The sequence below is a fragment of the Bidens hawaiensis genome, unplaced genomic scaffold (genome assembly GCF_021521415.1).
Source record: "Bidens hawaiensis isolate Kalapana, Puna unplaced genomic scaffold, B.hawaiensis_p1.1 tig00016263_1, whole genome shotgun sequence".
Taxonomy (NCBI): Eukaryota; Viridiplantae; Streptophyta; class Magnoliopsida; order Asterales; family Asteraceae; genus Bidens; species Bidens hawaiensis.
The window spans coordinates 146,152-173,304 of NW_027492483.1; the positions used below are offsets into that span (position 1 = coordinate 146,152).

Here is a 27,153-nt window from a genome sequence, read left to right on the forward strand (position 1 = left end):
TTGGTCTTTTCAAAATCCAAGAGAAAGACAAAAAATGGCAAGGGAAAGAAAGAAGAAATCGAGGAAAAGAAAAAAAAAAGAAATTGAAATACAAAGAAGAATGATCATTCAAATTTACAAGACCAATCTGCCAGAACTGAGGCATGAGACATCATGGGAAATGTTTAAGACCAAACAACATTCCCAAAAACAATCTGTTGGTCACATGTACCTTTTTCAAGAAATTGGTCATCCTGAATATGACTGTAAAAGGAAAACAGTTGTATGCTTCAACTGTGGAGAAAAGGTATATTTTAGCATACAATGTCCGAAAAAGACAAACACGACCAATAACGCAAGTGGAAGCGGTGCTAAGAAAGGAAATCAAGAATAAAAGTAGACAAGAGTATGTCAAAAAGAATATCCAAGATTCAAAGACATTATAAATAACTAATAGTTTAGTTAACTCTTGCAAACTGTTTGTAAACTCGTCTTCAAATGAGAAGTTTTGTAACTGTAAAAGGGTATTTAAATCATTAATGTATATAAAGAAAGATATTGGCATGCAGATCGTGTCTTTACACAAGAATGCTTATATTCATCAGAAAGGAGACAATTAAATTCTGAAATTTTTTAGAATACTAGATACTATATGTTCTAAATAGTCCATTATCTACATAGAGATGAATATAAAGAAAAGGATGAATTAAACTAGACATAACATGTCTTTTTCAAAAAAAAAAAAGTCAGTTATACGAACTTAGAAATTTCAAAGAAATAACTGATGAAAATAGACAGAATGAATTCTGCCAAAGTCTATCAAGATAATGGAGTGTAACATTCCAAATTTCATTATTATTATAAATGAATCGAGGTTAAAATGAAATATAAAAGATAAATATAATTATCAAAAGGATGAGGGTGTTAAGTGTCATTAGATGAAAATTTAATCATGAAACCCTATCTTCTTCCTATAAATGTAGCCACCATCTCATTTATAATCATTCTAGCATCCACACTCCTTTACCAAAATTCCCATTTTTCAGAGAACAACCAGCGAAGATCCGATGATTTCCGGAGATCTAACCGTCGGATCGGACTCATATTTTAACTGAGCGTTCATGGCACATGAAGGGAAACTTTCGCTGATCAAATCTACGATCAGAGGTCGGGAAGTTCGGTTTTTATCAACAAAACCTTAACATCTAAAAGTGAAGATTTCTGGAAATTGTTTTGGTTATCCGACAAATGTAGTGGCGGTTTCCAACGACGGAGAGATGATGGATTCGTAGATCGGGAAAAGACGGTTATGTGGCGGCTTGAATCACTCAATTCCGACTTTTTTTGATATGGTTTTGGTCTATTCGAGTGATTTCGAACATAAACCTCAAAGTTAGCAGTTCACAACTAAAGAAGGGGATTACTATTAGCTTTTAACGTAACAGGATCCAGGTGAGTTTCTCGGCCCTTTTCTTTGTTATGTTTTTCGGGGTTGTATGCATACTCCTTTGTGTTTAGTTAATACACTTACATTAAGTGGAAAGTGTATGCTATATAAATGTCTATTAATGATATAGAAAGAGTTAAGAGTATGTACATAGATATATATATATATATAATTATAATTAAAAGTATGTATGGTAGGTACGGTTGTATAACAAGATATGTATGGTTGTATGGTTTGTATGGTTGTATGCTTAAAGGGTTGCAGACCATAATAATATTTGCGAAGGTTAAAGGGTTGTAGACCCTAATAATATATGCAAAGGTTAAAGGGTTGCAGACCCTAATAATATCTGCGAATATTAAATGGTTGCAAACCCTAATAATATCTACGTAGGTTAAAAGGGTTGCAGAACCTAATAATATCTGCAAAGGTTAAATGGTTGTAGACCCTAATAATATCTGCAAAGGTTAAATGGTTGCAGACTCTTGTAAATTCTGCGAAGGTTAAAGAGTTGCAGACTCTTCTAAATTCTGCGAAGGTTAAAATTTTGCAGACCCTAATAATATATGCGAAGGTTATAAGGCGAAAGGTTCTTTAAAATGTAGAGATGATTATGTATGTATAAATAAGCTAAAACAAGAAAGTATGAAATAATGTAAGTATGAAAGTATGAAGGAATGCGAGTATGTGTGTATGTATGTATGTATGTATGAAAAAAGCAGGTTAAGTAATGGAATGTAATATATGTTGTCTGATTTACTAGAACTCATTCAACGTAGCTGACTTTTATTATGCACACACGTAAATAGGATGAAGGAGCTGGCTTGAGGGGGACACATGGCATGAACTGAGCTGATTGGCATCTAATGAAGAAAAATTATGATGTTTTATGATTTAAAAGTTTAAAGACAAGATTTTAATATTTATTAATCAATGTTTGATGTTTTAAGTATTCCGCAAAAGTTTTAATTCACAATGATATTTAGAACTGTGTTTGTGAGTAAATCCAACGCCAAAATAGTCACCAGGACCGGGGCCTTACAAGTTGTTGTCAGAGCATAAGTTCGAGAGAAATAAGCATCATATATGCTTAGACTCGAATAGAGAAAGGACTTAAGAAGAAAATAACGAAGATGTCAGTTCAAGAAAGTCATGTATCTCTCAAGCAAGTTCTGTAACGGTAAGGTACGTGATAATTTCATGTAAATATTTAGAAATATATTATATGCATGTTAAATGAAAGTTAAAGAATGTATGAATGATAGCTTAATTGCTAAAGAAAGAATGTGTGTGTATGCTAGCTTAATTTCTAGAGATAAGAATGTAGGTTATATGTATGTTGCATGATTGCGTGAATAGTATTAACTAGCACAAGTGAAATCATAAAAGGAAGTATGTAGGACCCGAGGAGTAATGTAAAGAGTTAATTACACTCGACCACTGTCATTAACTACTTACCTTACTAATCATGTGCTAAATAATTCCTAGAGTGATAACGTTTGTGTTTCCTTAGAGATAAGATAGATGACTGATACAAAGGGATGGGCACGAGGAGGTCTTACTGGACATTGTGGTAAGACACGTCCCAACCAGACACCCTTTTTTAAGAAGGTGTGACAAAGCAATATACGAAAGCAGTAGGATTCCGACTTTAGGAAGTAATGAAAAGGATCACACTTGGAGCTTGTAGTCATATACACTAAGGATTTGCTCAATTGTTTCGCACTACAATGCCAACAATGTTCGCTGCATCAAAGACAACCAAACTAGGAAATCCAAGTGGAAGCAACATGTAAGAAATGGAGATAAGCCATCTAGAATAAGTCAACGCATGTAGTATGCCTGTTATAATTAACTCCATAAGAGAACTTGTTGGGATCATGAGAGATGAAGCGAATGCTGAGGAAGTAGAGATGATCGAGAAGTACGGGTGACTGTCAAGATACCCTAATTAATAAGGCATGAAATGATGAGGCTACATAGTGCAGAGAATATGAAAGGGGGACGTTGGGAAGAAGGTAGTTGTGTACATGAGGATTTATGGAAGAGACCACTAGCGATACTTTCGTTAAAATTATGAGGACGGTTAAGAAATGTATGGTAGAACTAGAGGGACGCGAGTTCCGTGCTACCCTTTATATTTGACCTTAAGAGAGTTCGATGTCGTTTGGGAATGGAATTGTTATTAGAGTTTGAGGCTCATATAGTGTGTGGGAGTAAGTTGATAGAGTTGAAACCTGTAACATCCCGAAAATCCCAAAATAATATTAATTATATTACTTAATAATAGAGGGAAAGTTACTCGGGTTATCAGGAATTAAATAAAAGAATAGAGGTTGGTATGGGTCGGGCTAGTGTCGGGTAATGGACGTGGGTTATGGACTAGGATTTATAGAGATGGGTTAAATGAGAATGGGCCTTAGGTCCATGGGATTTCAGGGGTATAAATATCCCATAAACCCAAAATATCTTTCATTTTCACCAAACTCCCTAACACCCCAAAATATCTTCATTCTATCTTTATCCAAGCACACTCCACACACACATACACTAACTTCGCCGGAACCAGGCCGAGCCAAGGGAAGAATCGGACTGATCCGAGAGTGAGAGAGGGCGACTAGTTGCGTTAACAAGTTAAAGGAGATCCAAACAAGCCCAAAAAGGTATGATTCTTGATATTTGAAGTTTAAAGATCCAAGCTTTTTAGTGTTTAAGTGACCGAAAATGGTTGGGAAGCGTAGTGGGTGATATTGAACCATAGCAAGGGTGTTAAAATCGCTCGAAATGCTGGAAAGAAACCGAACAGCGGCTGTCTGGGCAACTTCGCCTTCATCTGGGCAACTTCGCCTTCAACGCGACGAACTTCACCTGCAAGCTAAGTTCGCCTGATGAACTTCGCCTGCAAGCTAAGTTCGCCTGATGGCAACTTCGCTATAAAGTTAAGTTCGCTTGATGATAACTTCTCCTGAAGCCAAGTTCGCCTGAGGTTTAACTTCGCCTGAAGCCAAGTTCGCCTAAGGTTTAACTTCGCCTGAAGCCAAGTTCGCCTGAGGTTTAACTTCGCCTAAAACCAAGTTCGCCTGATGACAACTTCGCATACAGCTAAGTTTGATTAGAAAATAAATTAAAAAGCGATAAGTTAAGTAAGCTAATACTAGGCCACCAGATTAGATCAGACGAGTATTGATACGTGTAACTTGTACAGTCAGCCGAGCTCAGTTAAGGAAGGGATTTACAGCTATCAGAAAAAGAAGCAGAATTCATGTGAGTTTCTAGCCCCATTTATGTGTTACGTTTTCGGGGCTGTGTGCATACTCAATATGTTTGTTAATACACTTATCCTAAGAGATAAGTGTATGCCTTATATGGATAATGTGAAATATATGAATGATTGCTTGATGGTACGTGAACGATCTTCGGATATTGCACGTACTGTCAGGTTGCAGCGCTAAGAATAAGGTAAGTATGTTATGTATGTTTATGTGTATGAACATGATAGAGATAATAGAAGAAAGAAATGATAACGTATGGTTGTATGGTTACGAAGAGGGTACCGAGCCCTAGTAATACTCGAGGAATGTAGGGCGTAATGCTCTTTATAACGTAAGATATGAAAGTAAGATAATACAAAAGAAAGTAAGAAAGTATGAACGAAAGGATATAATTTTATGTGTATGCCGTGTATGGTATATGTGATCGATACGATTGATTGCTTGACGGTACGTGAACGATCTTCGGATATTGCACGTATCGTCAAGGGAAGTGACTAGCTCCTTACATGGATATTAAATAATAAAGTATAGTGTTCCTTTTATGGAAGGTATAGTGTTCCTTTTATGGAAGGTATAGTGTTCCTTTTATGGAAGGTATAGTGTTCCTTTTATGGATAGTAAAGTGTCCCTTCTATGGATAGTATAGTGTTCCTCCTATGGAAATTATATATGGTAGGGTAATGGTAATGGTTCTTTTAATAAATATTACGTGACGATCCTCCTATGGATATTTATACAAGGTTAAGGTAGTAATATGTGTCTTCGGATACGGGAAGTAATATATGGGAATAAATTGTATGATACCTGATTAACTAGAACTCACTCAGCGTAGCTGACTTTTAGTATGCACGCAGGTGAGCCGATTACAGAGCTAGCAAGAGGATGACGCATGGCATGGATTGAACAGCTGGCATCTGAAGAAAGAAGTAAAGATGTTTTGAATATAAAGTTTTGTGTTATGGTATCAAAGAAAAGATTTAATGTTTTGTAACAAATGATTGATATTTTATATTCCGCGAAAAGTTTTAATAAACTCTGATTTGAAGGACTGTGTTTATGAGTAAATCCGACGCTAAAGTAGGGCTACCGGGTTCGGGGCCTTACAAAACCTTTTGATGGCGGTACAGTAACGGTGTATGGTGACAAGGAATGTTCAAGACATGACGCCATTTCGATGATAAAAGCCAAAGGTTTGTTAGAGCAAGATTGCAGTGCTTACCTAACGTATGTTGTCAAAGCTAGCGCTGAGACAAAAGAAGAGAAATATGTTCCCGTAGTGTGTGATTGTCTAGAAGTGTTACCAGAGGACCTTCCAGGGTGACCACTAGAACGAGAGGTAGAATTTCAGATAGAGTTAATACCAGGAGCACAGACCATCGCGAAAGCACCTTACGCTTGACGCCTCTTGAGATGAAAGAGCTAATGACCCAACTTCAAGAACTCCTTGATAAAGGTTTTAAAATACCAAGTGTTTCCCTGCGGGGTGTACTGGTGATGTATGTGAAGAAGAAAGATGGAAGTATGAGAATGTGTATAGATTACCGCGAGTTGAACAAGCTTAAGATGATGAATAGATATTTGTTGCCACAGATTGATGATTTGTTCTATCAGTTGCAAGGTGATAGTTGGTTCTCGTGAATAGACCTTAGAGCAGGCTATCATCAGTTGTAAGTGAAGGAGGCATACATCCCTAAGACAACGTTTCGAACACTATATGTACACTTAGAGTTTCTCGTGATACCGTTTGATTGAAGAATGCATCAGCAGCATATATGGTTATGATGAATAGGGTATGTTTTCCGATGCTGGACAAATCTATCATTGTCTTATTGACGATAGTTTTGATTTATTTAAGGGATAAATCCGACCAGGCCCAACACTTGAGAAAAGTGTTGTAGACACTGAAGAAAGAGAAACTGCATGCTACGTTTTATAATTGTACCATTTATACATATAATAAAAGTTTGGATATTACTTCAAGCAGAAAGAAATGAATATGAGGCAAGAAGGTGGTTAAGGCTGATAAAGGATTGTAATTGTGATATCAAGTATTACCCTGGTGAGACTAATTATGTCGCTGACATACTAAGTCGTAAAGCTGAAGAGGTCATCACGACAATTAAGTCATATGAAGTAGTTAGCACTTTGGATTTCATGAGCAAGATCCGCGAGGCGCAATAGAAATTATAAAGGATGAGAGAAAGATGATTCAGAATTGAACTTTCAGGTTACACCGAGATTTGGAAGATAATACTTATGATGTGAAAATCAAATTTGGTCGCCCGAGGATTCCACGTCATGGATACTAGTAAATGTTTAGAATACAGAAAATTAGGCAAATAGTTAAACACAACTGGCCATTGTGCTTAGCTTTACAATTACTTATGATATTTTAAACTATTGACTGACTACATCATTTAAAGATGTAGAGTTAGCAACTAGAATTTATGCACATGAAATATACACAAATAAGTCTCGAGGACGAGATTTACTCCAAGGTGGGGATGATGTAACATCCCAAAAGTTTTGATCCAAATTTGACAACTTAGGAAAGATGAGAGACCCAAAATATTCCCAAAGTATGTGATGAAGAATGTGAATTAAGGAAGTAGGTTTATCCCACATTGGTGAGACAAGAAAATAAAGTTGTCCCACATTAGAGAAAGAAGTAAGTGGAGTTATCCTACATTGGTAAAAAAAGAAAATGGATTTGTCTAACATTGATAAAAGAAGAAATTTGTAAACTCCTTATAAGGAGAAGGGATCACAAGATAATACTCTTGTATGACGAGACACTTGGTGACCTTAGCAATGGTGTGAAGCAACCGACGTGCACACGCACAGGCACGAGCTTAGGCGATGGGAGCAATGTGGCGTTTTAATGACACACTTCGCACACTCGAATCACCGCGAGCTGCTTGAGAGTCGCCTTAATATTTTTGTGAAAATAGAAGAACCAAAACTGGAAATTTAAGTTTTGGAACCCATCGCGCTACGCAATGGGTAAGAGACAAGCCCATCACGATACGCGATGACCCCGTTAAATAACCGGAGACACGTGTCCCACCACGTGTCAACATGTGGCACGGTTTACAGGCCATGTGTCAACACATGGCAGCTCGCGAAGACGCTTATTCAAAAGATATTGGATGTATTTTATAAAAGATAGTAGTATTTAAAATTATTTCATTTTGGGCCATATAAGTTATTAATAAGTTTTAACCAATAAACAATATACGAAGCCATATTGAAGGTATAATTTTAAGTAATTCTGTTTTATATAAAGTTTATATCGGAATCTTTACGAGTAAAATATTTCAAATTGTTATAATTTAAATTGTAAGTAAAATAGTTAAAAATAAATAAAGAAAATAAATATTCACTGATTAGGTTGGTCTTAGCAACAAATGGAAGGGTGGGGATACGGGAGGAGGAGGAGGAGGAGGAGGAGGAGGAGGAGGAGAGACCTTTTAGACTTTATTATTAATAATATTATCATTATTGAGGGTAGTTTGGTTAATTACGTGGACCTAGTTGGAGAATTTGTGAGTAAGGACCATCATAGTTACAAAATTCATACATATTGACTTCTTTAGTAATAAGTTTATAATTATTAAAATCAAGTTTGTAATAAAGTTAAGTTTAGAGATTAAACATGTAATATTTGTAAACCATGTGTGCACACCATGTAGTTAAGTCTTTATAAAATCTATGCATATTCAACATGATGTCATGGAGTTAATTTGCAACTTCGAATAAGTCAACCTAATAGAAGGCGTTGCCAAAAAAATTTCATCAAGTATGTTTTTTTACGGGTTAAGCCACCACTAGCGGTCAAGGGGGCCATTAAGGGTTGCCTTACGATTAATACCACACATTACTAAGTTCGAATCTCTATTACAACGATGCTATCTATATTTCAGAACACCTACATGAGCCTAGACTCGAGTCTTGAACGAAACCACATGATGACATGCATGAGTAAACCTCCCATCCCACATGAATAAGGAACCCCCATATTTTTCATCAAGTATGCTAAATATTTAAATTCAAATATAATAAATGTAGGTTAGTTCTGCATTTGAGTTATATTGGGTGATTTAAATTACTTTGGTATTGAAAAGTTAATCAACAAGATTATTAGTTTGTTTGTAAACAGGTCCAAACTCAAAAAATAATAAAATAAAATAAAATAATAATAATAATAATAATAATAATAATAATTAACTTAGCTTTAACTATGTACAACAAAGGTAGTTCGGAACCTGTCTCGCGAAGGAATCGTCAACTTGCAACACATCTGAGTTTTGTGTTGGTATATTCTGTGTACGGATTGACGTTCACTGAGCGGGTTCAGCAGCGGCCTAGAGTGGTGGTACATTCCCCGCCAGGTGGAGATGGGCATATACGATTTCCGAGAGTTGGTTTGTGATAACCGGAATGTCTTCCTATTATTGCAGAGAATTGGTTAAGGTGCAAAGGAATAGTTGAGTTTGTCACAAGAGTCTTGTAATATCAAATAATTCTACATATCAATATCAGTACCCGTCCCTTTGTATTTATTTATATTTTTGTTTAGCCACGTGCATAGTTTGGTTTTATTTCATTTTCCTTATAAAATCATTATAAAAACAATTCCATACCAGGTTGGTTATGTTTGTATGCATGCATGCATGCATCTAGTAATATATACAGGGTAAGTTGGTTATGTTTGTATGCATGCATCTAGTAATATATACTAAGAGAATTTTTTTTAAATTAAAAACTTTGAGAACCATTTTTAGCCATAAAAAAACCTCTAAAAAATACTTAAAAAGTTTATAAAACAAAAAAAATAAAAAGTAAAAAAACCAAAATTCTTATATTTTATTCCGGTTTCATAAAAAAAGCTTCGTATTATACACATGTGTATAGTTTCATTTAGTGCATGTTTGGGATTGCTTCTTTAAAATGTTTTTTGTTTTTTGAAGATGCAAAATGTCCAAAATACCCAACACCCCCTTTATCTCTAGTTACGTAATGTATACATATGTACATTATCGTTTACCTTAAATTGTACATACGTGTATAAAAAAGCACGTATGTACATATTATACATATGTGTATAATTTAGCTAAACCGAGACGGTTTTTTTTTATGAAACCGGGATGATAAATAAGAATTTTGGTTTTTTTAATTTTTTTCATTTTGGCATTTTTTTTGTTTTTATGATTTTTATTTTATTTTTAGGTTTTTGTAGTCCAAAGTATTTATCAAATTCTCAATTTCAAAATAGTTCTCACATGATACTATATATATAGATAGATAGATATGTATGTATGTTTGTATATGCGTGCGCACGTGGTCAATTAAATGGAACATACTATACTTTGCATATTTTATGTTTAACGGTAATGCCTATTAACAATATCTAGCTTATACCATGAAGTGTGCAGCTAACTTAGCGGCGGAACCAGGATTTAATAACTAGGGGTTAATATAAGAATTTTTTTTGGACACCGTAGATTTTGTTAAACACCGTTTAGCAAAAAACTAGACGTTCAAGAACAAAAAATTACATAACTAAAATAGGGTTTCACAATCACTCTAAAACCAATTTACTTTATACTTAAAATTCCTACTCAAATACCGTGAGAAATGGGTGACGTCATCAAATAACGTGACAAATTTAGAACGTCTCTTAAAGAAAATTGTATTACTTTGTAGCTTTCAAATTTTCCATCAAATATCATGAATAACCACAGCTACTATTTCTTTTTATTTAGAAATTCGCTATAGTAAAATACAATAATTATTATTAGTGTAAGTTTGTTGTTGGTTCTTCATCATCATAGTCGGCAAAAGTATCAAAAGATATTATTAGTACAATATGTAAACATATTAAACGACAAATGAATTAAATATTATATTCAACCATTCGTCTTCTTCGTATGTTCCCAGCTAATCTTCTCTTGTTTTGCCGGCGGTCGGTTGAATGAACACTTTCTTAGCATTTTTTTTCTCTTTCTCTTATCTTTCACTTTTCAACCTATTTTTAATTAATGAGGGTCGAAACTTTAAAAATGGTGACAGTTCAAATATTCGCATCAAAGAGTTTGGTTGGGTGGAGGGACCGGTGACCTCCCGTACTCTCATGTGGTTTCGATGATAGGCTAACTGTATAGAAAAAGTACAATTATTGTAATTTATGTTTTGTATTAAATTTCAGTATATGTCCTTTTATCTTTAAAATGACAGAATTTATACTTAATGTTTACGAATATTACACGGTGTTTTCTTTGGCTAGGCATATTACTTTGTTTAACGATCATAACTAATAGTGTTAGAGTCAAAAGACAAAATGTGTAACATTTAGAAACATTAAATTAAAGGTAAAGGATGTTAGTTATATTAGGGTTTTGGCCAATGTTTTGTTTAACAATTTGCTAAAAGCTCATGAGCTTAGTTTAGGGTTTTCCATTTGTATATATAGGGGCTCCCTCTTTGTACAAATAACTAAGAGCATTCTAAATCCATTCTTCATTTTTCATCTCTATAATTACACTAAAACCTCATATTTTCTCTTTCATTTTTAATTAAATAGTACTTTTTTATACTTTTATCATTACATTTTCTCTCTCATTCACTCCCAACCACTTTTAAAAATATTAAAAAATTATAGAGGTGAACAGTGTTTCTCCAAATTTAACCATGAACAGTAACATTTTTCTCTCTCATCCTCTCACAACCATTTTTAACCATCTTTAAAAAATAGAGAACTCTCTCACATTTTTTAACCATCTCTAAAAAATAGAGAACTCTCTCATAACCATTATTACCGTCCAAATCTATTTGCACGCAACAAACCCAGAAGTATTGTTCATCTACATAATCACTATTCACCTGCCGGAAAGTATTGTTCACCTTCCGGAAGTACCGTTCACCTGTCGGAAAAAATTGTTCACCCGCGGAAGTATTGTTCACCAGCCGGAAGTTACTGTTTACCAACCGGAAATCATTGTTTATAACAACCCATAATACAAACAAAAGGAAAGTGAAGAAAATGAAAGAAGTGAATTCCATCCCACATTGGTGAAGGAAAGAAAATGGAATTGCCTACATCTTGGTATAAATATGAAAGTGAGTTCTTGTCTCACATGGAAAGTAAGATAAAATTGGAAGCTCTTTATAAGAAGATGAGTTTACATAGTAATATTCTTTTATGCCTAGCATGCACCCAATGGTTCTAGCAGAGGGTGCGAAGCACCCGATGCGCACGGGCACGGGTTGGGGCTCGGGCGAAGTGAGATGGGCGCATTGTGGCGCTTTGATGGCGCACGTCACACGCTCGCATCGCCGCTTGAGAGTTGCCTTATTGTTTTTGAAAACTTGTTCCTTTGCGATACGTGAAGAAACGAACTCATGTCCTTCGCGCTACGGGAAATACTCTTAGTTATCCGTAAACTCTTTTGTCCTTCGAGCTACGCGAAGTAGTCCTTCGCACTACGCAACGTGATAGTCACGCAACAGTGACACGTAGTCTGCCACGTGGGCACAACTAGGGCTGACTCGGCAACCCTATGTTCCATTCGTGCTACACGAAGCGCTTCATGGTGTTGGTTCGCACTACGCGAACTGACCCAGTTTCAACTATTAATAGGTTGGGATCCAGGCTTCATTATTTTGTCCCACAGTTGCTCTTTGTCTCTCAGATTTCTTATATATTGGTATAATACCCCCGAGTAGTCATAACGATACCCTTTCCGATCGATAAGAAACTTTTATACACGAATCTGAATGCTCTGCCTGTACAAGGTAAGACATTGTGCCATCGTGTATAGTTTCCAATCTCGTGATTATCGTTATAACTATTGGGTTTATACTAATTTAAATATGCTATATAGTGTTCAATATAGGTGTTTGATACCAGGAAGCGCTCGTTTATTATAAACTTACAAGGTGAGACATTTGAGTCTTTGTACAACTCACATTTACGCGAGACAAATGGTTTTCCAATTCTGTCATGATGATTTTTAAACCTTATTAAACTCAGGACCGATAATATACATGCTTTCAAATATATTTTCAAACAATTTTAAAGTGCATTACAATGATTAAGTCTCTTAGACATACAGGATGATTACTACTAGTATAGTGAGGTTTTGTATACAATACTTGCCTACTCGGCCATTACGCGTTACTTATTGGATAAATGTTAGCCAATAAGTAATATGACCACATTCATAGATACGGTCGAGTGACAAGTACCTTTTGGTAATTTGTAAGCAGGCAGATGTAAAAACATCTTAATGCTGTAACTGTAAAATGTGTCATTTACATGTGAATGCTCTCGCCAGTATATTCTACATATCAAATATTTTTAAACATGTTACAGGTGACTTGTTAGAGACAAAGGAATGATGTTGAGGGCTTCCAACTTAAATAATTGGCTTGTCACCAGAATAAATAAACGTGTTTTTGTAAATTAGGGTTTATCTCTATAAAACTTATGTTTGTATAAAAATGGGTTTTGTTTCCAGTTTATGAAATAAGAATCATGGTGTTGTTACAACTCTGATCATTTTTCTTAACTCCGGTTCTGATGAAATATTTCTCTGCAAATATTTTAATAAACACCGATACCACCACTCAAACGTTCACGGCTCCCCTCCCGGGGTATTGGGATCGGGGGCTGTGACATTGTTCATTGCTGGAGGTCACTGTTTATTACCGAAAAGTTACTGTTCATTACCATATATGTATGTGTTCCTCATTTCTATATCATTATGTATACTACCATGGGAGACGATAAATACATGTATACATTTACCAAAGAGGAGTATGATCTGATTCAATGGTTTCTTGCCTCCCAATTGAATCATCCTCAAACCAACTCAGCACATCCGGGTAAGTTTTCTAGCCTCGACTCTTCGTGGGTAATCGATTCTGGAGCCACACATCACATGACTGGGAATCGAGGTATTTTATCCAGCCTACACAATGTTAATCATTCACTAGTTCGTCATGCCGATGGATCTTCATGCCTCGTCACGGCATAGGATCCATAAGTAACTCGAAAAACCTAAATTTTTCTTCTATCTATTTGTTCCTAAATTTCCTACCAGCCTTTGTTCAGTTAGTCAGATTACTAAGCACAAAAACTGTTATGTAACCTTTTACCCAACTCATTGTGTCTTTCATGAATTAGGAACAAACCGGGTAATTGGTACAAATTTTGAATCAGGAGGTCTCAAGCATATGTCCTCACTGTCACACCCTATAGAAAACTTATGTGATTCCGCTGTCAGGTAGGCTCATTGTCATTTACGCCATCCTTTTTTAGCGGTTTTGAGACAATAAGACCGGATCTTTCTATCTCTAATGATTTTCATTATGAGTCATGTGAGCTTGGTAAACACAAACGACGTTCTTATCCCCCAATGTGTCTAAACGAACAAGTTTTTTATTTGAACTTGTATATTCTAATGTATGGGGTCCTTGTTGTGTTAAATCCACATTGGGTTTTCAGTACTTCATCACTTTCATTGATGATTATTCTCGCGCTACTTGGGTTTATCTTTTGAAAACTCGTAGTGAAATCAATTCCATTTTTCGTGAGTTTTATTCTTATCTCCAAAATCAATTCAACACATCCATTAAAACCCTATGCACTGATAATGCAACAGAGTATTTATCTAATGAATTTTCTACATACTTAAAAACACATGGCATTGTTCACGAGTCTTCTTGCCCGTACACATCTCAACAAAATGGCGCTGTCGAATGAAAAAATCACCACCTGTTGGATATCACACGCACACTCATGTTTCAGTCTCATGTTTCTGATAGATTTTCGGGTGACGTTGTTCTTACAGTTTGTTATCTCATAAATCGCATGCCCTCATCTGTATATGGTCAAACCCCGTAATATGTCTTGTTCCCTAAAGGAACTCCCTTTCCACTCATGCCTAAAGTTTTCGAGTGAGTAGCGTATGTGCATGATCATCGTCTGGGTCTTAGTAAACTTGCACCTTGAGCCATTCGGTGTGTCTTCCTTGGCTATTCTCGTGTCCAGAACGGGTATCGGTGTTACAACCCTTCTCTGCAAAGATACTTTACCACTTCTAACATCACCTTTCATGAGTCATTTTCTTACTTTCTCGAATCGTCCATTTCAGTTTATGATTTGTTTCCCGAGATTGATATACAAGAGTCACATATTATCCCTACCTTTTCTTTGTCAGTTCCCTCTACCAATCCGGTCTCTGAAGCCACAATTCCGGTCTCTGCTAATTCTGACCCACCGACAGAACCTTTGCCATTACTATTCACATATTCTAGGCGGGGTAAGGGTCAAATAAAAGAGATACTTGGTTCATAACCAGACCATACCGCCAGAATATCCTCAGATCCTACGCTGCATCTGAGCAATCTACACCCCTAACCGATACATCCTTACCCGATACTACACCTTTACCGAATACTACCCTCGATACACCTGTTTATGACCGTAACGGTGCACCACTACCTGATATACCTATTGCTTTTCACAAAGAACCACAACACTGAACCCGTTACCCGATTCACTATTATGTTGCTTACACCCATCTATCTCCTGAATCTCATGACTATACCACCACCCTTGATTCCTACCCGATTCCCAGAAATGTGACAAGCGCTCTCGCTCACACAGGATGGCGACAGGCTATGGAAGAGAAAATAGGGGCTCTAAGATCCAATCATACATGGGATCTTGAAATGCTTCTTAAAGGGAAACGTATTGTTGGTTGTCGTTGGGTGTTCACAGATAAACTACACCCGGATGGCTCCTTACACCACTTAAAGGCCCGGTTGGTCGAAAAAGGGTATTCTTAGGCATATGGCATTGACTATGATGAAAATTTCTCGCTGGTTGCTAAAATGCCTTCTATGCGTATTTGTGTTGCTCTCATTGTCGTCAATCATTCGCCGCTTCACCAGTTTGATGTCAAGAACACCTTTCTTAATGGTGTTCTTGAGGAGGAGGTATATATGGAGCAGCCACCGGGGTTCATTGTTGAGGAGGAGGCCTCAAAGGTTTGCAAAATACGTCATTCTCTATATCGTCTTAAACAGTCTCCTTGGGCATAGTATGTCCGATTTTCTACTGTTATAGGACAATTTGGGATGACTCGTAGTGCATATGATCACTCCGTTTTTTTCAGACACCAGAAAGGGAAAAGGGTCATTTTAGTTGTGTATAGGCGGATGACATGATAATTACAAGCGATGATGAGGTCGATATTACCGAACTCATACAGTTTCTTCAGTCTCTTTTTTAGGTTAGCGACTTAGATCGACTAAGGTACTTCCTTGGCATAGAGGTGTCTCGTTCTCCACAAAGAATACTTCTGTCTCAATGAAAGTATGTCGTTGATTTGATGACCGAATGCGGCTTATTGGGTTGCAAGCCAGTTGACACCCTTATGCTTTATACAAAGAAATTCTTCCCGGAGGAAGGGTATCCGATGAAGGATCGTGAAAAATACAGACGATTGGTTGGTAAAATTAATTATTTAACTGTCACCCGACTGGATATTTCCTTTACTGTCAGTGTTCTAAGCCAATTCATGCCTACACCATACACCAATCACTGGGATGCCGCTCTTCGTCTTATGATATCTTAAGGCCACACCGGGTCTTGGCATCCTATATACTGATCAGGGTCATTGTCGTGTGGGTGCTTTCATAGAATAAGTAGATGGTTGGATATCGGGATTCTTAGAAGCAGATTGGGCAAGTTGTCTGATTTAACGACGATCTACCACTGGGTATTGTGTGTTCGTTGGAGGAAATCTTGTATCATGGGAAACGAAGGAACAACACACAGTATCTAGATCGAGCGTTGAATCAGAGTATAGAGCTATGGCAAATGTTACATCAGAGATGACATGGATTCGCTATCTTCTTGCAGAACCCGGGGTTGTTTCTAACAAGTTGATGCGGTTATACTGTGATAGTCAATCAGCTATTCATACAGCTAAGAATCAAGTATTTCATGAGAGGATGAAACACATTGAGGTTGACCGCCACCTTATTAAAGATCGAGTAGTTGGCACACAAGAAAATTCTCCATCCATTCAGCCAGTTCATGTTAAGACAAACTTTCAACTTGCAGATATTCTCAGCGAACCTCTTCGAAAAATTCATATAGATTTTATTTGTAACAAATTGGGCATGATTAATATTTATGCTCCAACTTGAGGAGGAGTTTTAATTATATTAGGGTTTTGGACAATGTTTTATTCAGTAGTTTGCTAAAAGCTATGGGCTCGATTTTGGGTTTCTCACTTGTATATATATGGGCTCCCACTCTTTGTACAAATAACTAATTCAATAAACACCATCTCTTTTACAAAGGACATACATTAAAATTTAGTACAAAATTTAAAGTACAAAACTTGTAATCTTGTCTAATGTATATAATGCAATTATTTATGTATTTCTTTATCATAGGTATTTCATTGTGGATCTGGCTTGTTAACTACCAAGCTTTTATAGAAAACCAAAAATTAGGTAAGGTTTGACTGAAAACCAAAAATTTAGTGCTATTCGGGAGAGAAACTGAAGACCTTTGTGGGTATGTTCACAAGAAACCCTCATGCGACTTCATTAGTTCACTTGGGCCTACGAAGAGGTTTAAAAAGTTTGTTATATATGTTAAATGCAACGATGATTCCTCCGAAAGTAAGTGTAAGAATTTTTATTTAATTTATATATTTGGTTTTCAAAATTAACCATTTTAATCGGGTTTAAATGAGTTAAATAATTTGTTTAAACACTAAAAATACATATTTTTCATATAAGAAATATATAGACTTAAAAAATAAAATTCAGGCCTAACGGGCGGTGATTAGGTCAGGGGTAGTCAACAACCCTACCCTCCTATGAAAGCCGACCATGCCCTGCCAAATTCACTATTAGCATTGTATGTTTAGACGCTGGGGTGTATTTGGTGTCCTCGAACAAATCATGAGTGTCCATGTCATTCATCGGAGTCCGGTGATGGATGCGATACGACGGTGATAATTCGTTGGATTTCTTGCGGTTTGAATAATCGGAATGGAGGGAGATGGAGATAGCAGGTTGAAATATTGACATATAAAATTACATTTTATTCATTATTTGATGCCGATGATATATTTAGGCTAATACGCATTGTCAAGAAAGATGGATGAGGCTGTAATACTTTCGCCAGAAAAACAGCGGTGAACAATATTTTTCTTTTAATAATTTACAAATCAGATCTTGAAATTTAATTTTCAAAACAAATTATTAAATATTTTAATGCGTGTTTAAATTCATAATTTATTTTGCAATAATATAATGTAGGTATACACATTATATAGTTAGGGAAATTTTCGAAAATAACCAATCTAGACTAAACTTTTTCCAAAATTAGCAATGGTTTTCAAAAATTCCCAAAATGGTCATCATATTCGGTCGGATATGACATAAACCGTATTTAATTTGACAGATTAATCTACCCTATCAGAAGTCGCAACGTGTCTTGATGTCTAGTCTGCCAACGAAAAAAGAAGTTTTTCCACTTGCGAGCTTGATTTTTTTCGTCGTTCAATGTAATTTTGTTTGTCTTCCGACGTAATCTTTTTCATCTTTATCTTTTACATCTCAAACCATAAACCTTCATAACCAACATCCATCTCCATGTTTCTTATTTATTCACATAATCAAGCAAATTCATAATGTAAATCACTTAGTTTTTCGAGAAGGACACAGCCATAATGTTTATTTTCCACGTATGACATTGATTTGTTTTTGAGAAATCCGCGCAAGAAGGTGACAAACTCATGAATTCAATTTAGAGAAATTCGATGGAAGATTAACCGTTGGATCCAACGGAACATGAATTAAACCGTCGGACCCGGCATTTTTACCTCGGCTCCTCAACGAATGCGTTGGAAAAGCTCCCACTCAGTCGAATCCATCGGGAAATTGGAACACCTGGTGACTTCTAATAGGCCACATTAATACGTCGGATTATCTTTTTGTTTACGTCTACGACTATATGGCTAAAAGTGAAAAAAATTGGTCAAAGTTAATTATTTTCGTCATTTTCTCTTCTATTTAGGGTTTTGTCACAACCCCACTATCATAAATTTCTATAGCAACGTGCGGGTATGTCTAGAGGTGAGAGACATTTTAGTGCCTTTGTTAAAGTGGGTGGATGTACGTGAAATAATTAAAGGCCATGTTTATCAAAAAGTTGTTTTATAAATTTTATTTTATTAGGAAAAATTTTTGCAAGGGTAATGGGAGCGTTTGTTCCTTACATATTTTATTAGGAAAAATTCACATAATGTACATTTTAAAAACTTGTTTTATAAATTTATCCACCATTTACAAACAATACTTAAAATGTCATTTACTAAAAAGGCGGGATGTCTTTTTAATCATTCAAGACGACTGGTTCGTATAGCCAATAAAAGACGAACATGTGTCCCTAAAGCTGACACAGTGATGGGTTCGTGTAGGCAATCTAAGGGCCAACAAAGCAGTCGGCTCGACCACTGCATTCATGTCTATGCCAGGCCGACTAGATCATGAACATTCCGACTAGATCGTGAAAATGATATAAAAAACTTGGGCCGACTAGATCACCAGTACTAGAAAACTAGGCATTTGCAACCGTCATTTTGGTCGCAAATCAGTTGCAAATACTCTTTTGCGACCGGTTTCAACAGTCGGTTAAACTTTGGTTGGCAATCATTTTCGACCGAATATATTCTTGCAACCAATTTTGCAACAAAACTTTTAGAGCAAATTTGACGACCGAATTCGCAACCAAGTCGTTTTTGTGATCGATTTTGTGACCAAATCTTTAGAGACCGAGATTGTGATCGCAATTTTTCGCAACTGGTTTAGGTACCGAAAATTTTACAACCAGCTTTGCAACCGATCCTATTTACGGCTGATTTTGTGACTAAAAATGCAACCGGGTTTATTAACAACCGGTTGTTTTACGACCAAACTAGCAACCGAGTTATTGTTCATTACAACCGACTTTGACTTTGTGACCACCATTTTTTCAAACGGATTGTTTTTATATTCTACTATTCACACATTTCAATACTAGATAAATTAATTGTAAAAATTCCCAAACATGTACTACTTTATACAACTAACTAAAAATGATAGAAGTATCAAGGCATCGAGTACGATAAGATAAACCAAACAATTTGGACACATAAATAAATATACAACTTCAAATAATCTTTGGTGCTTGCAAAATAAAACTAGGAAAATTCACAAAACTTGAACTAGCAAGCACCAAGTTATTTAAAGCTTTTCTATACATTTTCTTTATTGTTGAAAGCATGAACCGTCACAACTGCTGGTTATTATCTCTTAAGTAACTAGATCTATTGTAATAACTAGCCACTTTAGTCAACCCATGTACCTGCAATATGCCGAAAAGTAACATATTATGGAATAATGAAAGAAACAATCAATTGATTTTAACTAATGTCAAGCTTAAAGTATGTTGGTAAAAGAATACTGCTATACATTTTGTTAGAAATCTTGTATAATAGAATCCGAAAATAAGAAAAGAAATAATCAAGAAACGGTGAACCGGGCTTGTGTTTGACACAATTACCTTAAACAGATTCGCGGTCTGTTCTCAGGGTACTCCGGTTCGAAGCAGAAGCGTAGTACTGCCGGACTTGATCACTTGCCTGAAACGAAACCGTAATAATATTGTTGCAGCAAAGTGGAAGAAGAAGAAGAAGAAGAAGTGTGTATGTTGATGTGTCTCAAAATGATGCACTCATAATGGTTTTATAGCCAAGGAATCATAACCATAATCAATTTCCAATTGATGACCATTAAAAAATAATAATATTCAAATAATGGCAATTAAGCATAATCAATTCTAATTGATGACCATTAAAGAATAATAATATTCAAATAATGGCCATTAGTGCAGAATTGAAAACCGAAAATAATAATCATTATCATAATGATTATTAATGATCTTGACCAGGCCAACAGATTTTGAATTTCAAAACGAATTCCAAAAATTGTCTCACGCGGGCCCGGGTTTTTAGAGCTGCATTCGTGTCCGCGGGACGTGTGGGCACGCACGACATTTACCACTTCCTTATTAAGACTTCATTCACACACTCTACTTAAAACTTCCAACAATCCCCCACATGAATGGAGGTCGAAACAACATTATTCCGATTAGATTTCAGCAGTTGAATCTTGCATACAATAGGTAGGTGTTATCTTTTGAACCTTTGCTTATGAAGCATACTTAGCGCACTGGCTCTGAGTAGACAGTGATGTCTTTGAACTCGTCTGTCGTTTGTGTAGACGACAATAAACTTCACACAAGACTCTCCCTGACAAAGTCAAGTCCTCATAGTTATGTTCGTTATGGTCATGAACATGAGCCTGGTTCTGCAAGAGCTATTAAGTATTGTGCCCAACAACACCCTTTGAAGTGACCCCACTTCTCTCTCTTATAGGTTATTCACCATGTATGACTACCTTGGTCGAATCATTAAAAGCCATATGCTTAGCCTCACACTTGTCACTTTAGGAATGGACTAGGAAGGGTACCTAGCTATGTAGTAAACTCCCTTTTAAATTGTAGGGTTATCTCCCCCACAATGACCATAGTAATTCATACAATTAGGTTTTCCTATTGAACTCAATTCTTGGGATCTCCAATCTATTGAGTTAGGTTTCCTTTGTATGAACTTTAATTTTTCAAGGGCTTCAGTCCCATTCCCATGGACAACTTCTAAACTAACTCTCTACTTAGGCCTTTTGTTAGCGGATCCGCAATATTATCCTTTGACTTCACGTAGTCAACAATGATAATTCCAGTAGATATTAGTTGTCGTATCGTATTATGTCTACGTCTAATATGTCTATTCTTACCATTATACATTGTGCTATGAGCTCTGCCAATTGCCGATTGGCTATCGAAATGTCTACAGATGGCCGGTGCCGGCTTAGTCCATCTTGGTATATCCTCAACAAATTGACGTAACCATTCTGCCTCTTCGCCCGCTTTATCTAGGGCAATGAATTCTGATTCCATCGTGGATCTAGCTATAACCGTTTGCTTTGACGTTTTCCACGATATAGCGGCACCTCCAAGTGTGAATACATACCCACTTGTTGCTATGGAATCATTCGTGTCAGATATCCAATATGCATCACAATGTCCTTCGATAACTTCTGGATATCTGTTATATTGTAACCCATATTCCCTAGTGTATCTTAGATACCGAAGCAACCGAATCACACAGTTCCAATTATTTGAACTTGGGTTGCTTGTGTATCTACTTAGCTTGCTCACAGCTAATGCTAAGTCGGGTGTAGTGCAACTCATAAGATACATCAAGCTGCCATTCTTGAGTATTCCAACTGGTTAACGGGTTCACCTCTATTCTTAGCTAGATGTTGACTTGTGTCAATATGAGTTCTAGCTACATTAGAATCATTCGCATTAAACTTCTCAAGAATTTTGCTCACGTAGTGGGATTGACTATAAACAAATCCATTTTGGGTTCGTGTAATTTTAACTCCCAAAATCACATCCGCAAAACCCATGTCCTTCATGTCAAATTTTGCCTTTAGCATGTTCTTTGTGGACGTTTTGATTTTGTCATCACTTCCAGCAATGAGCATATCATCTAAGTATAGACACAAAATGACATATCCATCGGATGTGTCCTTCACGTATACAAATTTTTCACGTTAATTGATTTTGAACCCAACATCAAGCATGACATGATAAAACTTATGGTGCCATTTTTTAGGAGCTTGTTTCAATCCATATAAGGATTTCACAAGTTTACACACTTTCTTTTCTTGCCCAACGGCTATGAAGCCTTCAGGTTGTTCCATGTAAATCTCTTCCTCCAGATTTCCATTCAAGAAAGCTGTTTTTACATCCATTTGGTGAACTTCCAAGTTTCTAATGGCGGCAATGGCAAGCACCAACCTGATAGAGGTTATTCGCGTAACTGGCGAGTACGTATAAAAGTAATCTAAACCTTCTCATTGTATATATCCTTTGATCACCAGCCTTGCCTTATACTTAACGATGGCCCCATCAGGTTTCATCTTCTTCTTGAAGATCCATCGATATCTTAGTGGTTTAAACCCTTGAGGAAGATCCACTAGCCCACGTATGATTTTGTAAGATAGAATCTATATCACATTCGATGGCCTCCCTCCACTGAGGTCCTTCAACGGAATTCACCGCTTGTTGGTACGTTTGAGGTTCCTCTTCTACCATGTAGGTAAGGAAATCAGGGCCGAAGGATTTTTCAGTCCTATGCCGTTTACTCTTTCTGATTTCAACCTCCTCTGTCTCAGATTGTTCCCGAGGTTCATCTCTTGTACCCTCGTTCTCTGGTATAGTTTCCTCAACAGGTCTAGAATAGCTTGGTTTTCCTTTACCTAAACATGGGAACATATGTTCAACCATGATGCATCCTTTGATTCTATTATGGTGCCATTGTTTATTCCAGGGTTCTTGGAATCATGCACAAGAAATCTAAATGAACCACCAGGACGGGTATATCCTATGAATACACAATCCACGGTTTTGGGTCCTATTTGTAGGCGTTTCAGTGGAGTCACCACTACCTTGGCTAGGACCCCCACACTCGCATACATTTATATGATGGTTTATTTCCCGTCCATATTTCATATGGCAATAGATCTTTCTTCTTATTGGGTATCATGTTCAAGACATAATTCGCCGACAAGATTGCTTCCCCCTGACATGTCCGGGCTTACCCCAGAACTTATCATCATGGCCTTCATCATTTCTTTCAAAGTTCGGTTTTTACGTTCCGCTATGCCGTTTGATTGAGGGGAGTAGGGAGGCATGAGTTCATGTATTTATCCTTCTTTTTCACACAAGTCAACAAAAGGTGAAACATATTCACCTCCTCGGTCACTCCTTACTCTTTTGATTTTCCGATTGAGTTGATTCTCAACTTCGGCTTTAAATAAGATAAACTTATCAATAGCCTCGTCCTTACTCTTAAGTAAGTAGACATAGCAATACCTTGTACTATCATCAATAAACGTGATGAAGTACTTGTTTCCACCACGAGTAGGAATTGCTTTTAGATTACACACATCAATGTGAAATATTTTGAGGGGTTCGGTGAATCCTTTAATCTTTTTGAATGGCGATCTCATTTGTTTTGCTTCGATGCAAGTTTCACATTTGTTTTGTCGAATATTGGTATACAATTAAGTTTAATTAAACGCCGAATGGAATTACAATTAACATGACCTAGTCCACATGCCAAACATTATAAGTCTCAAGCATATAAGCAGAACTAGTAGCGTTTCCATTATTCCATTAAACACGATTACATTCAACTTGAACATACCATTGATTGCATAGCCCTTACTGTAAGTTCCGATAGCGGATCTTTCAATATGATATCAACAAACCCAACGTTAATGTAGAATATAACGTAAGGTGATTCAAGATAAACAAGTATAATACGTAGAGAACACAAGATGATACTACAAAACATAGGTTTGATTAACGTCGGGTGCTTAAGCACTAGGTTACACAAATCACATGTTCACCACAATGATATGAATGACCAACCTCTTAAACTCTATACAAGCTATCTATATATAGGGGAAACACACAACCTAGCCCAACATAAAGCCCAAGCCCACCGAGATCATAAGGAGATATTGGTTTACATACATATACCCAAACACGAATTACATTAAACTATAACTAAGTACAAACCAACTAAATGTAGACCCAAAAATCTCCCCCTTGGTTTGTAGCTTCATCCTTTAATCGTGTTCCAAGATATTCACATCCGCATCCTTCAATCCACCAGCCCAAAATCCCGTTCTGATAATCGATGCCACCATCCTTGTATATTCTTTAGCAGCAACTTCAAAAATGGGTTCAGCAACAATCTGGAAATTACTGAGCGTCTTGATATCTCTCTCACCCAGCTTCAGCAAGTCTTTTGGATCAATAAACCGATACTGCCCCTTTCGTAGACTATAACAACAGTAGCAGTTTCACTGTCCTACGCCTTGAACTGGATATCGTCAAGAGAACCATCTGGAATGGCACTTGGAATAGGAATGTGAGTTGCCCTATTTTTTGCAAGCCACATAACGTTCACCATTGTTTTTCCTGTCCGTGGATCTTGAACTCCTTTAGCCTTCTTCAAAAATGACTCAGCAGTAGTTATATTTGGAAATCCCAGATTAACTTGCCTCTTCAAAAAGTTCCAGAAACCTGTTGCCTTCTTGTCATGACTTGGATTGTGAAACGGAGCGTTGATGAGGTCACTGAGATCTACTTTTGTTCAAGATCCAAAATCCTTCATTTTCCTGTAGTACTCGGTAGTCCCGGACCTCCGTTTCACCCACCACATATTCTTGTCAGTATCAAAACCCCATGACATAACCCCAGAACGATCACCATATATATCTGAAAACCCCTTCTTAAAAGTAATAATAAACTTATCTAGATGATTGGAAGACTCAAGATTCTGATTAGAATTCTTCATAACAAGAATCTTCTTTTGAAGTCGATCAGACTGTTTAGCAGATTTGGGTGGAATGGAGAGATAGTGCTCCAGTGACTCAGATGCGTCAGCATGTGCAGAGGTATGTGCACTGGAGCTACCACTTTGATCAGCGGTGGTTGATTTCACAACAGGGTCTTCACTGCTTTTGAATTCGTCCCCAAACTTCTGAATGAGTTTTTATTGAAGGTCTAAGTACATAGCAGTTAAGCCACTCATGTTGGACTGAAGCTCTTTAATCTTTGAATCTTTGTCAGAGTTGCCAACTTGGAGTTCTTGAATGCGCACATCCTTTACAACCGAATCTTGTTCGAGTTCAAAGAATCAACGTTGTGAAGCCTGCACATCCACATGAGCATCTTTGAGTGCAACCCCCTTTCCTTTATTCTGCAAAAAGTGTCTTGCATGGCAAGAATCTGAGCAATCTTCTCTGAAACACTAGAACTTGGCTAACCAGTCGGGAAAGACGATCCCGATGGCTCGTCAAAGACAGGAATATCAGCCTCAAAATCAAATTCCTGGGCAATATCATCAAAAATCTTTTCCTGAGATTGACGCTCAGTTTCGGATGGACATGTACCAACGTGAGTCTCAGTAGCGTCGAACTCACATTCTTGTTGGCTTAATTTTGCTATAGTTGTGGTTTCAACAATCAGTTCGCCTGGTCTTGGATCTAACCTTCTCCTTTTACGTGGAATAAGATCAACGTCTGATTCTTCTTAAGTATCTTCATCTTGAGTTTCAGCAGCCGCTTGAGGAGGCTTCAAAGCAGTTGACTAAAGTAAATACTTGAACTTATCAAAATCCTTTAATTGCTCAGCAGAAGGAGCAGTTTCTGTTTCTCGGTGTTCTATCTCATCGTCATCTGAAATGACCTCAAACGTAGCAGTATGCCTCTGAATCGGCGTCACATGCTCCTCAGGAACCTAAGCACTGACAGAAACAGTCTCGGTTTCAACAAATTTTCCGAACTTGACTAGCTCGTGAAGGCCTTAATTAACGAACTTTGACCCCTTCATGGACAGTTTCATCAATCCAAAGGAGTTGGGTCCCATTGACTTCATATCCAGCATCTCGACAGACTTAACAAGATTAGTGTAATGAGAATCGAAGATCATATGTAAGAACCGAGGATACATAAGGAACATCTCATTCTTCTTTGGAATAGTTGTAGCTCCAATCCATGATCAGAGAAACTACCGCCGACATATGAATGCGGCTAATCTCATCAGATCCTCCTTTACGTCACGACACGAAAGTAAAGAACGTGTGTATCATAAACCTCGAGTAAGGATGAAAAAGCTTCTTGATAGCAGGAGGATAAGATCCCTTGTAACCCATCCTGACCAGAACTTCCGTAACAGCATCAGTCGGATATTCCGTTGGATAGTCAGGTTGATCTCCAAATAAAAGAACCTTGCGTATAATGGCCTCAAAGATGACGATCAGCTTCTTTTGAACTTTGGATTCGATAGTAACAGCTCCACCTATTCCTCATTGGTTGATAGAAGCATTATTCCAGAACTCCGTGTTCATCTTCTTGCATATGACAGAAGTTTCTCGTAAAGCGTGAGAAATCCTGCAAATGTTGAGACCGACGATCATGGACTTAAACTCTTTGTGTGCCAGAGGTGGATCATACAGATGTCCAGCTATGTTATATGTGACATCTGCCCGATCCGACCCGACCCAGGTACCCGTTTCTCTGACCCGATCTCTTTCTTTTATTATTTAATATTTATACTTATATTTTACTTTTAATGATAATAATATACTTTTCCCTCCCGCCTCTTTCTCTCTCTTTCTTTCCGCCGTTCCGTCCCTCTCCTCTCTTTCCGCCTTCTTTTCCCTCTTGTCGCCGTCC

At 37.0% G+C, this 27,153-nt stretch overlaps 1 protein-coding gene across 1 annotated transcript in view; it reads right to left on the reverse strand.

Annotated features, from left to right (window-relative positions):
* Nucleotides 1–9,177, reverse strand: part of LOC143551088 (carotenoid 9,10(9',10')-cleavage dioxygenase 1-like) — a 41,002-nt gene extending 31,825 nt beyond the window's left edge. Inside the window, exon 1 of the mRNA XM_077041602.1 lies at nt 8,964–9,177. Within this exon, the coding sequence (XP_076897717.1) occupies nt 8,964–9,103 (140 nt within the window). The 5' untranslated portion in view covers nt 9,104–9,177. The remainder of the gene's footprint in view (nt 1–8,963) is intronic.
* Nucleotides 9,178–27,153: the final 17,976 nt, after the last annotated feature.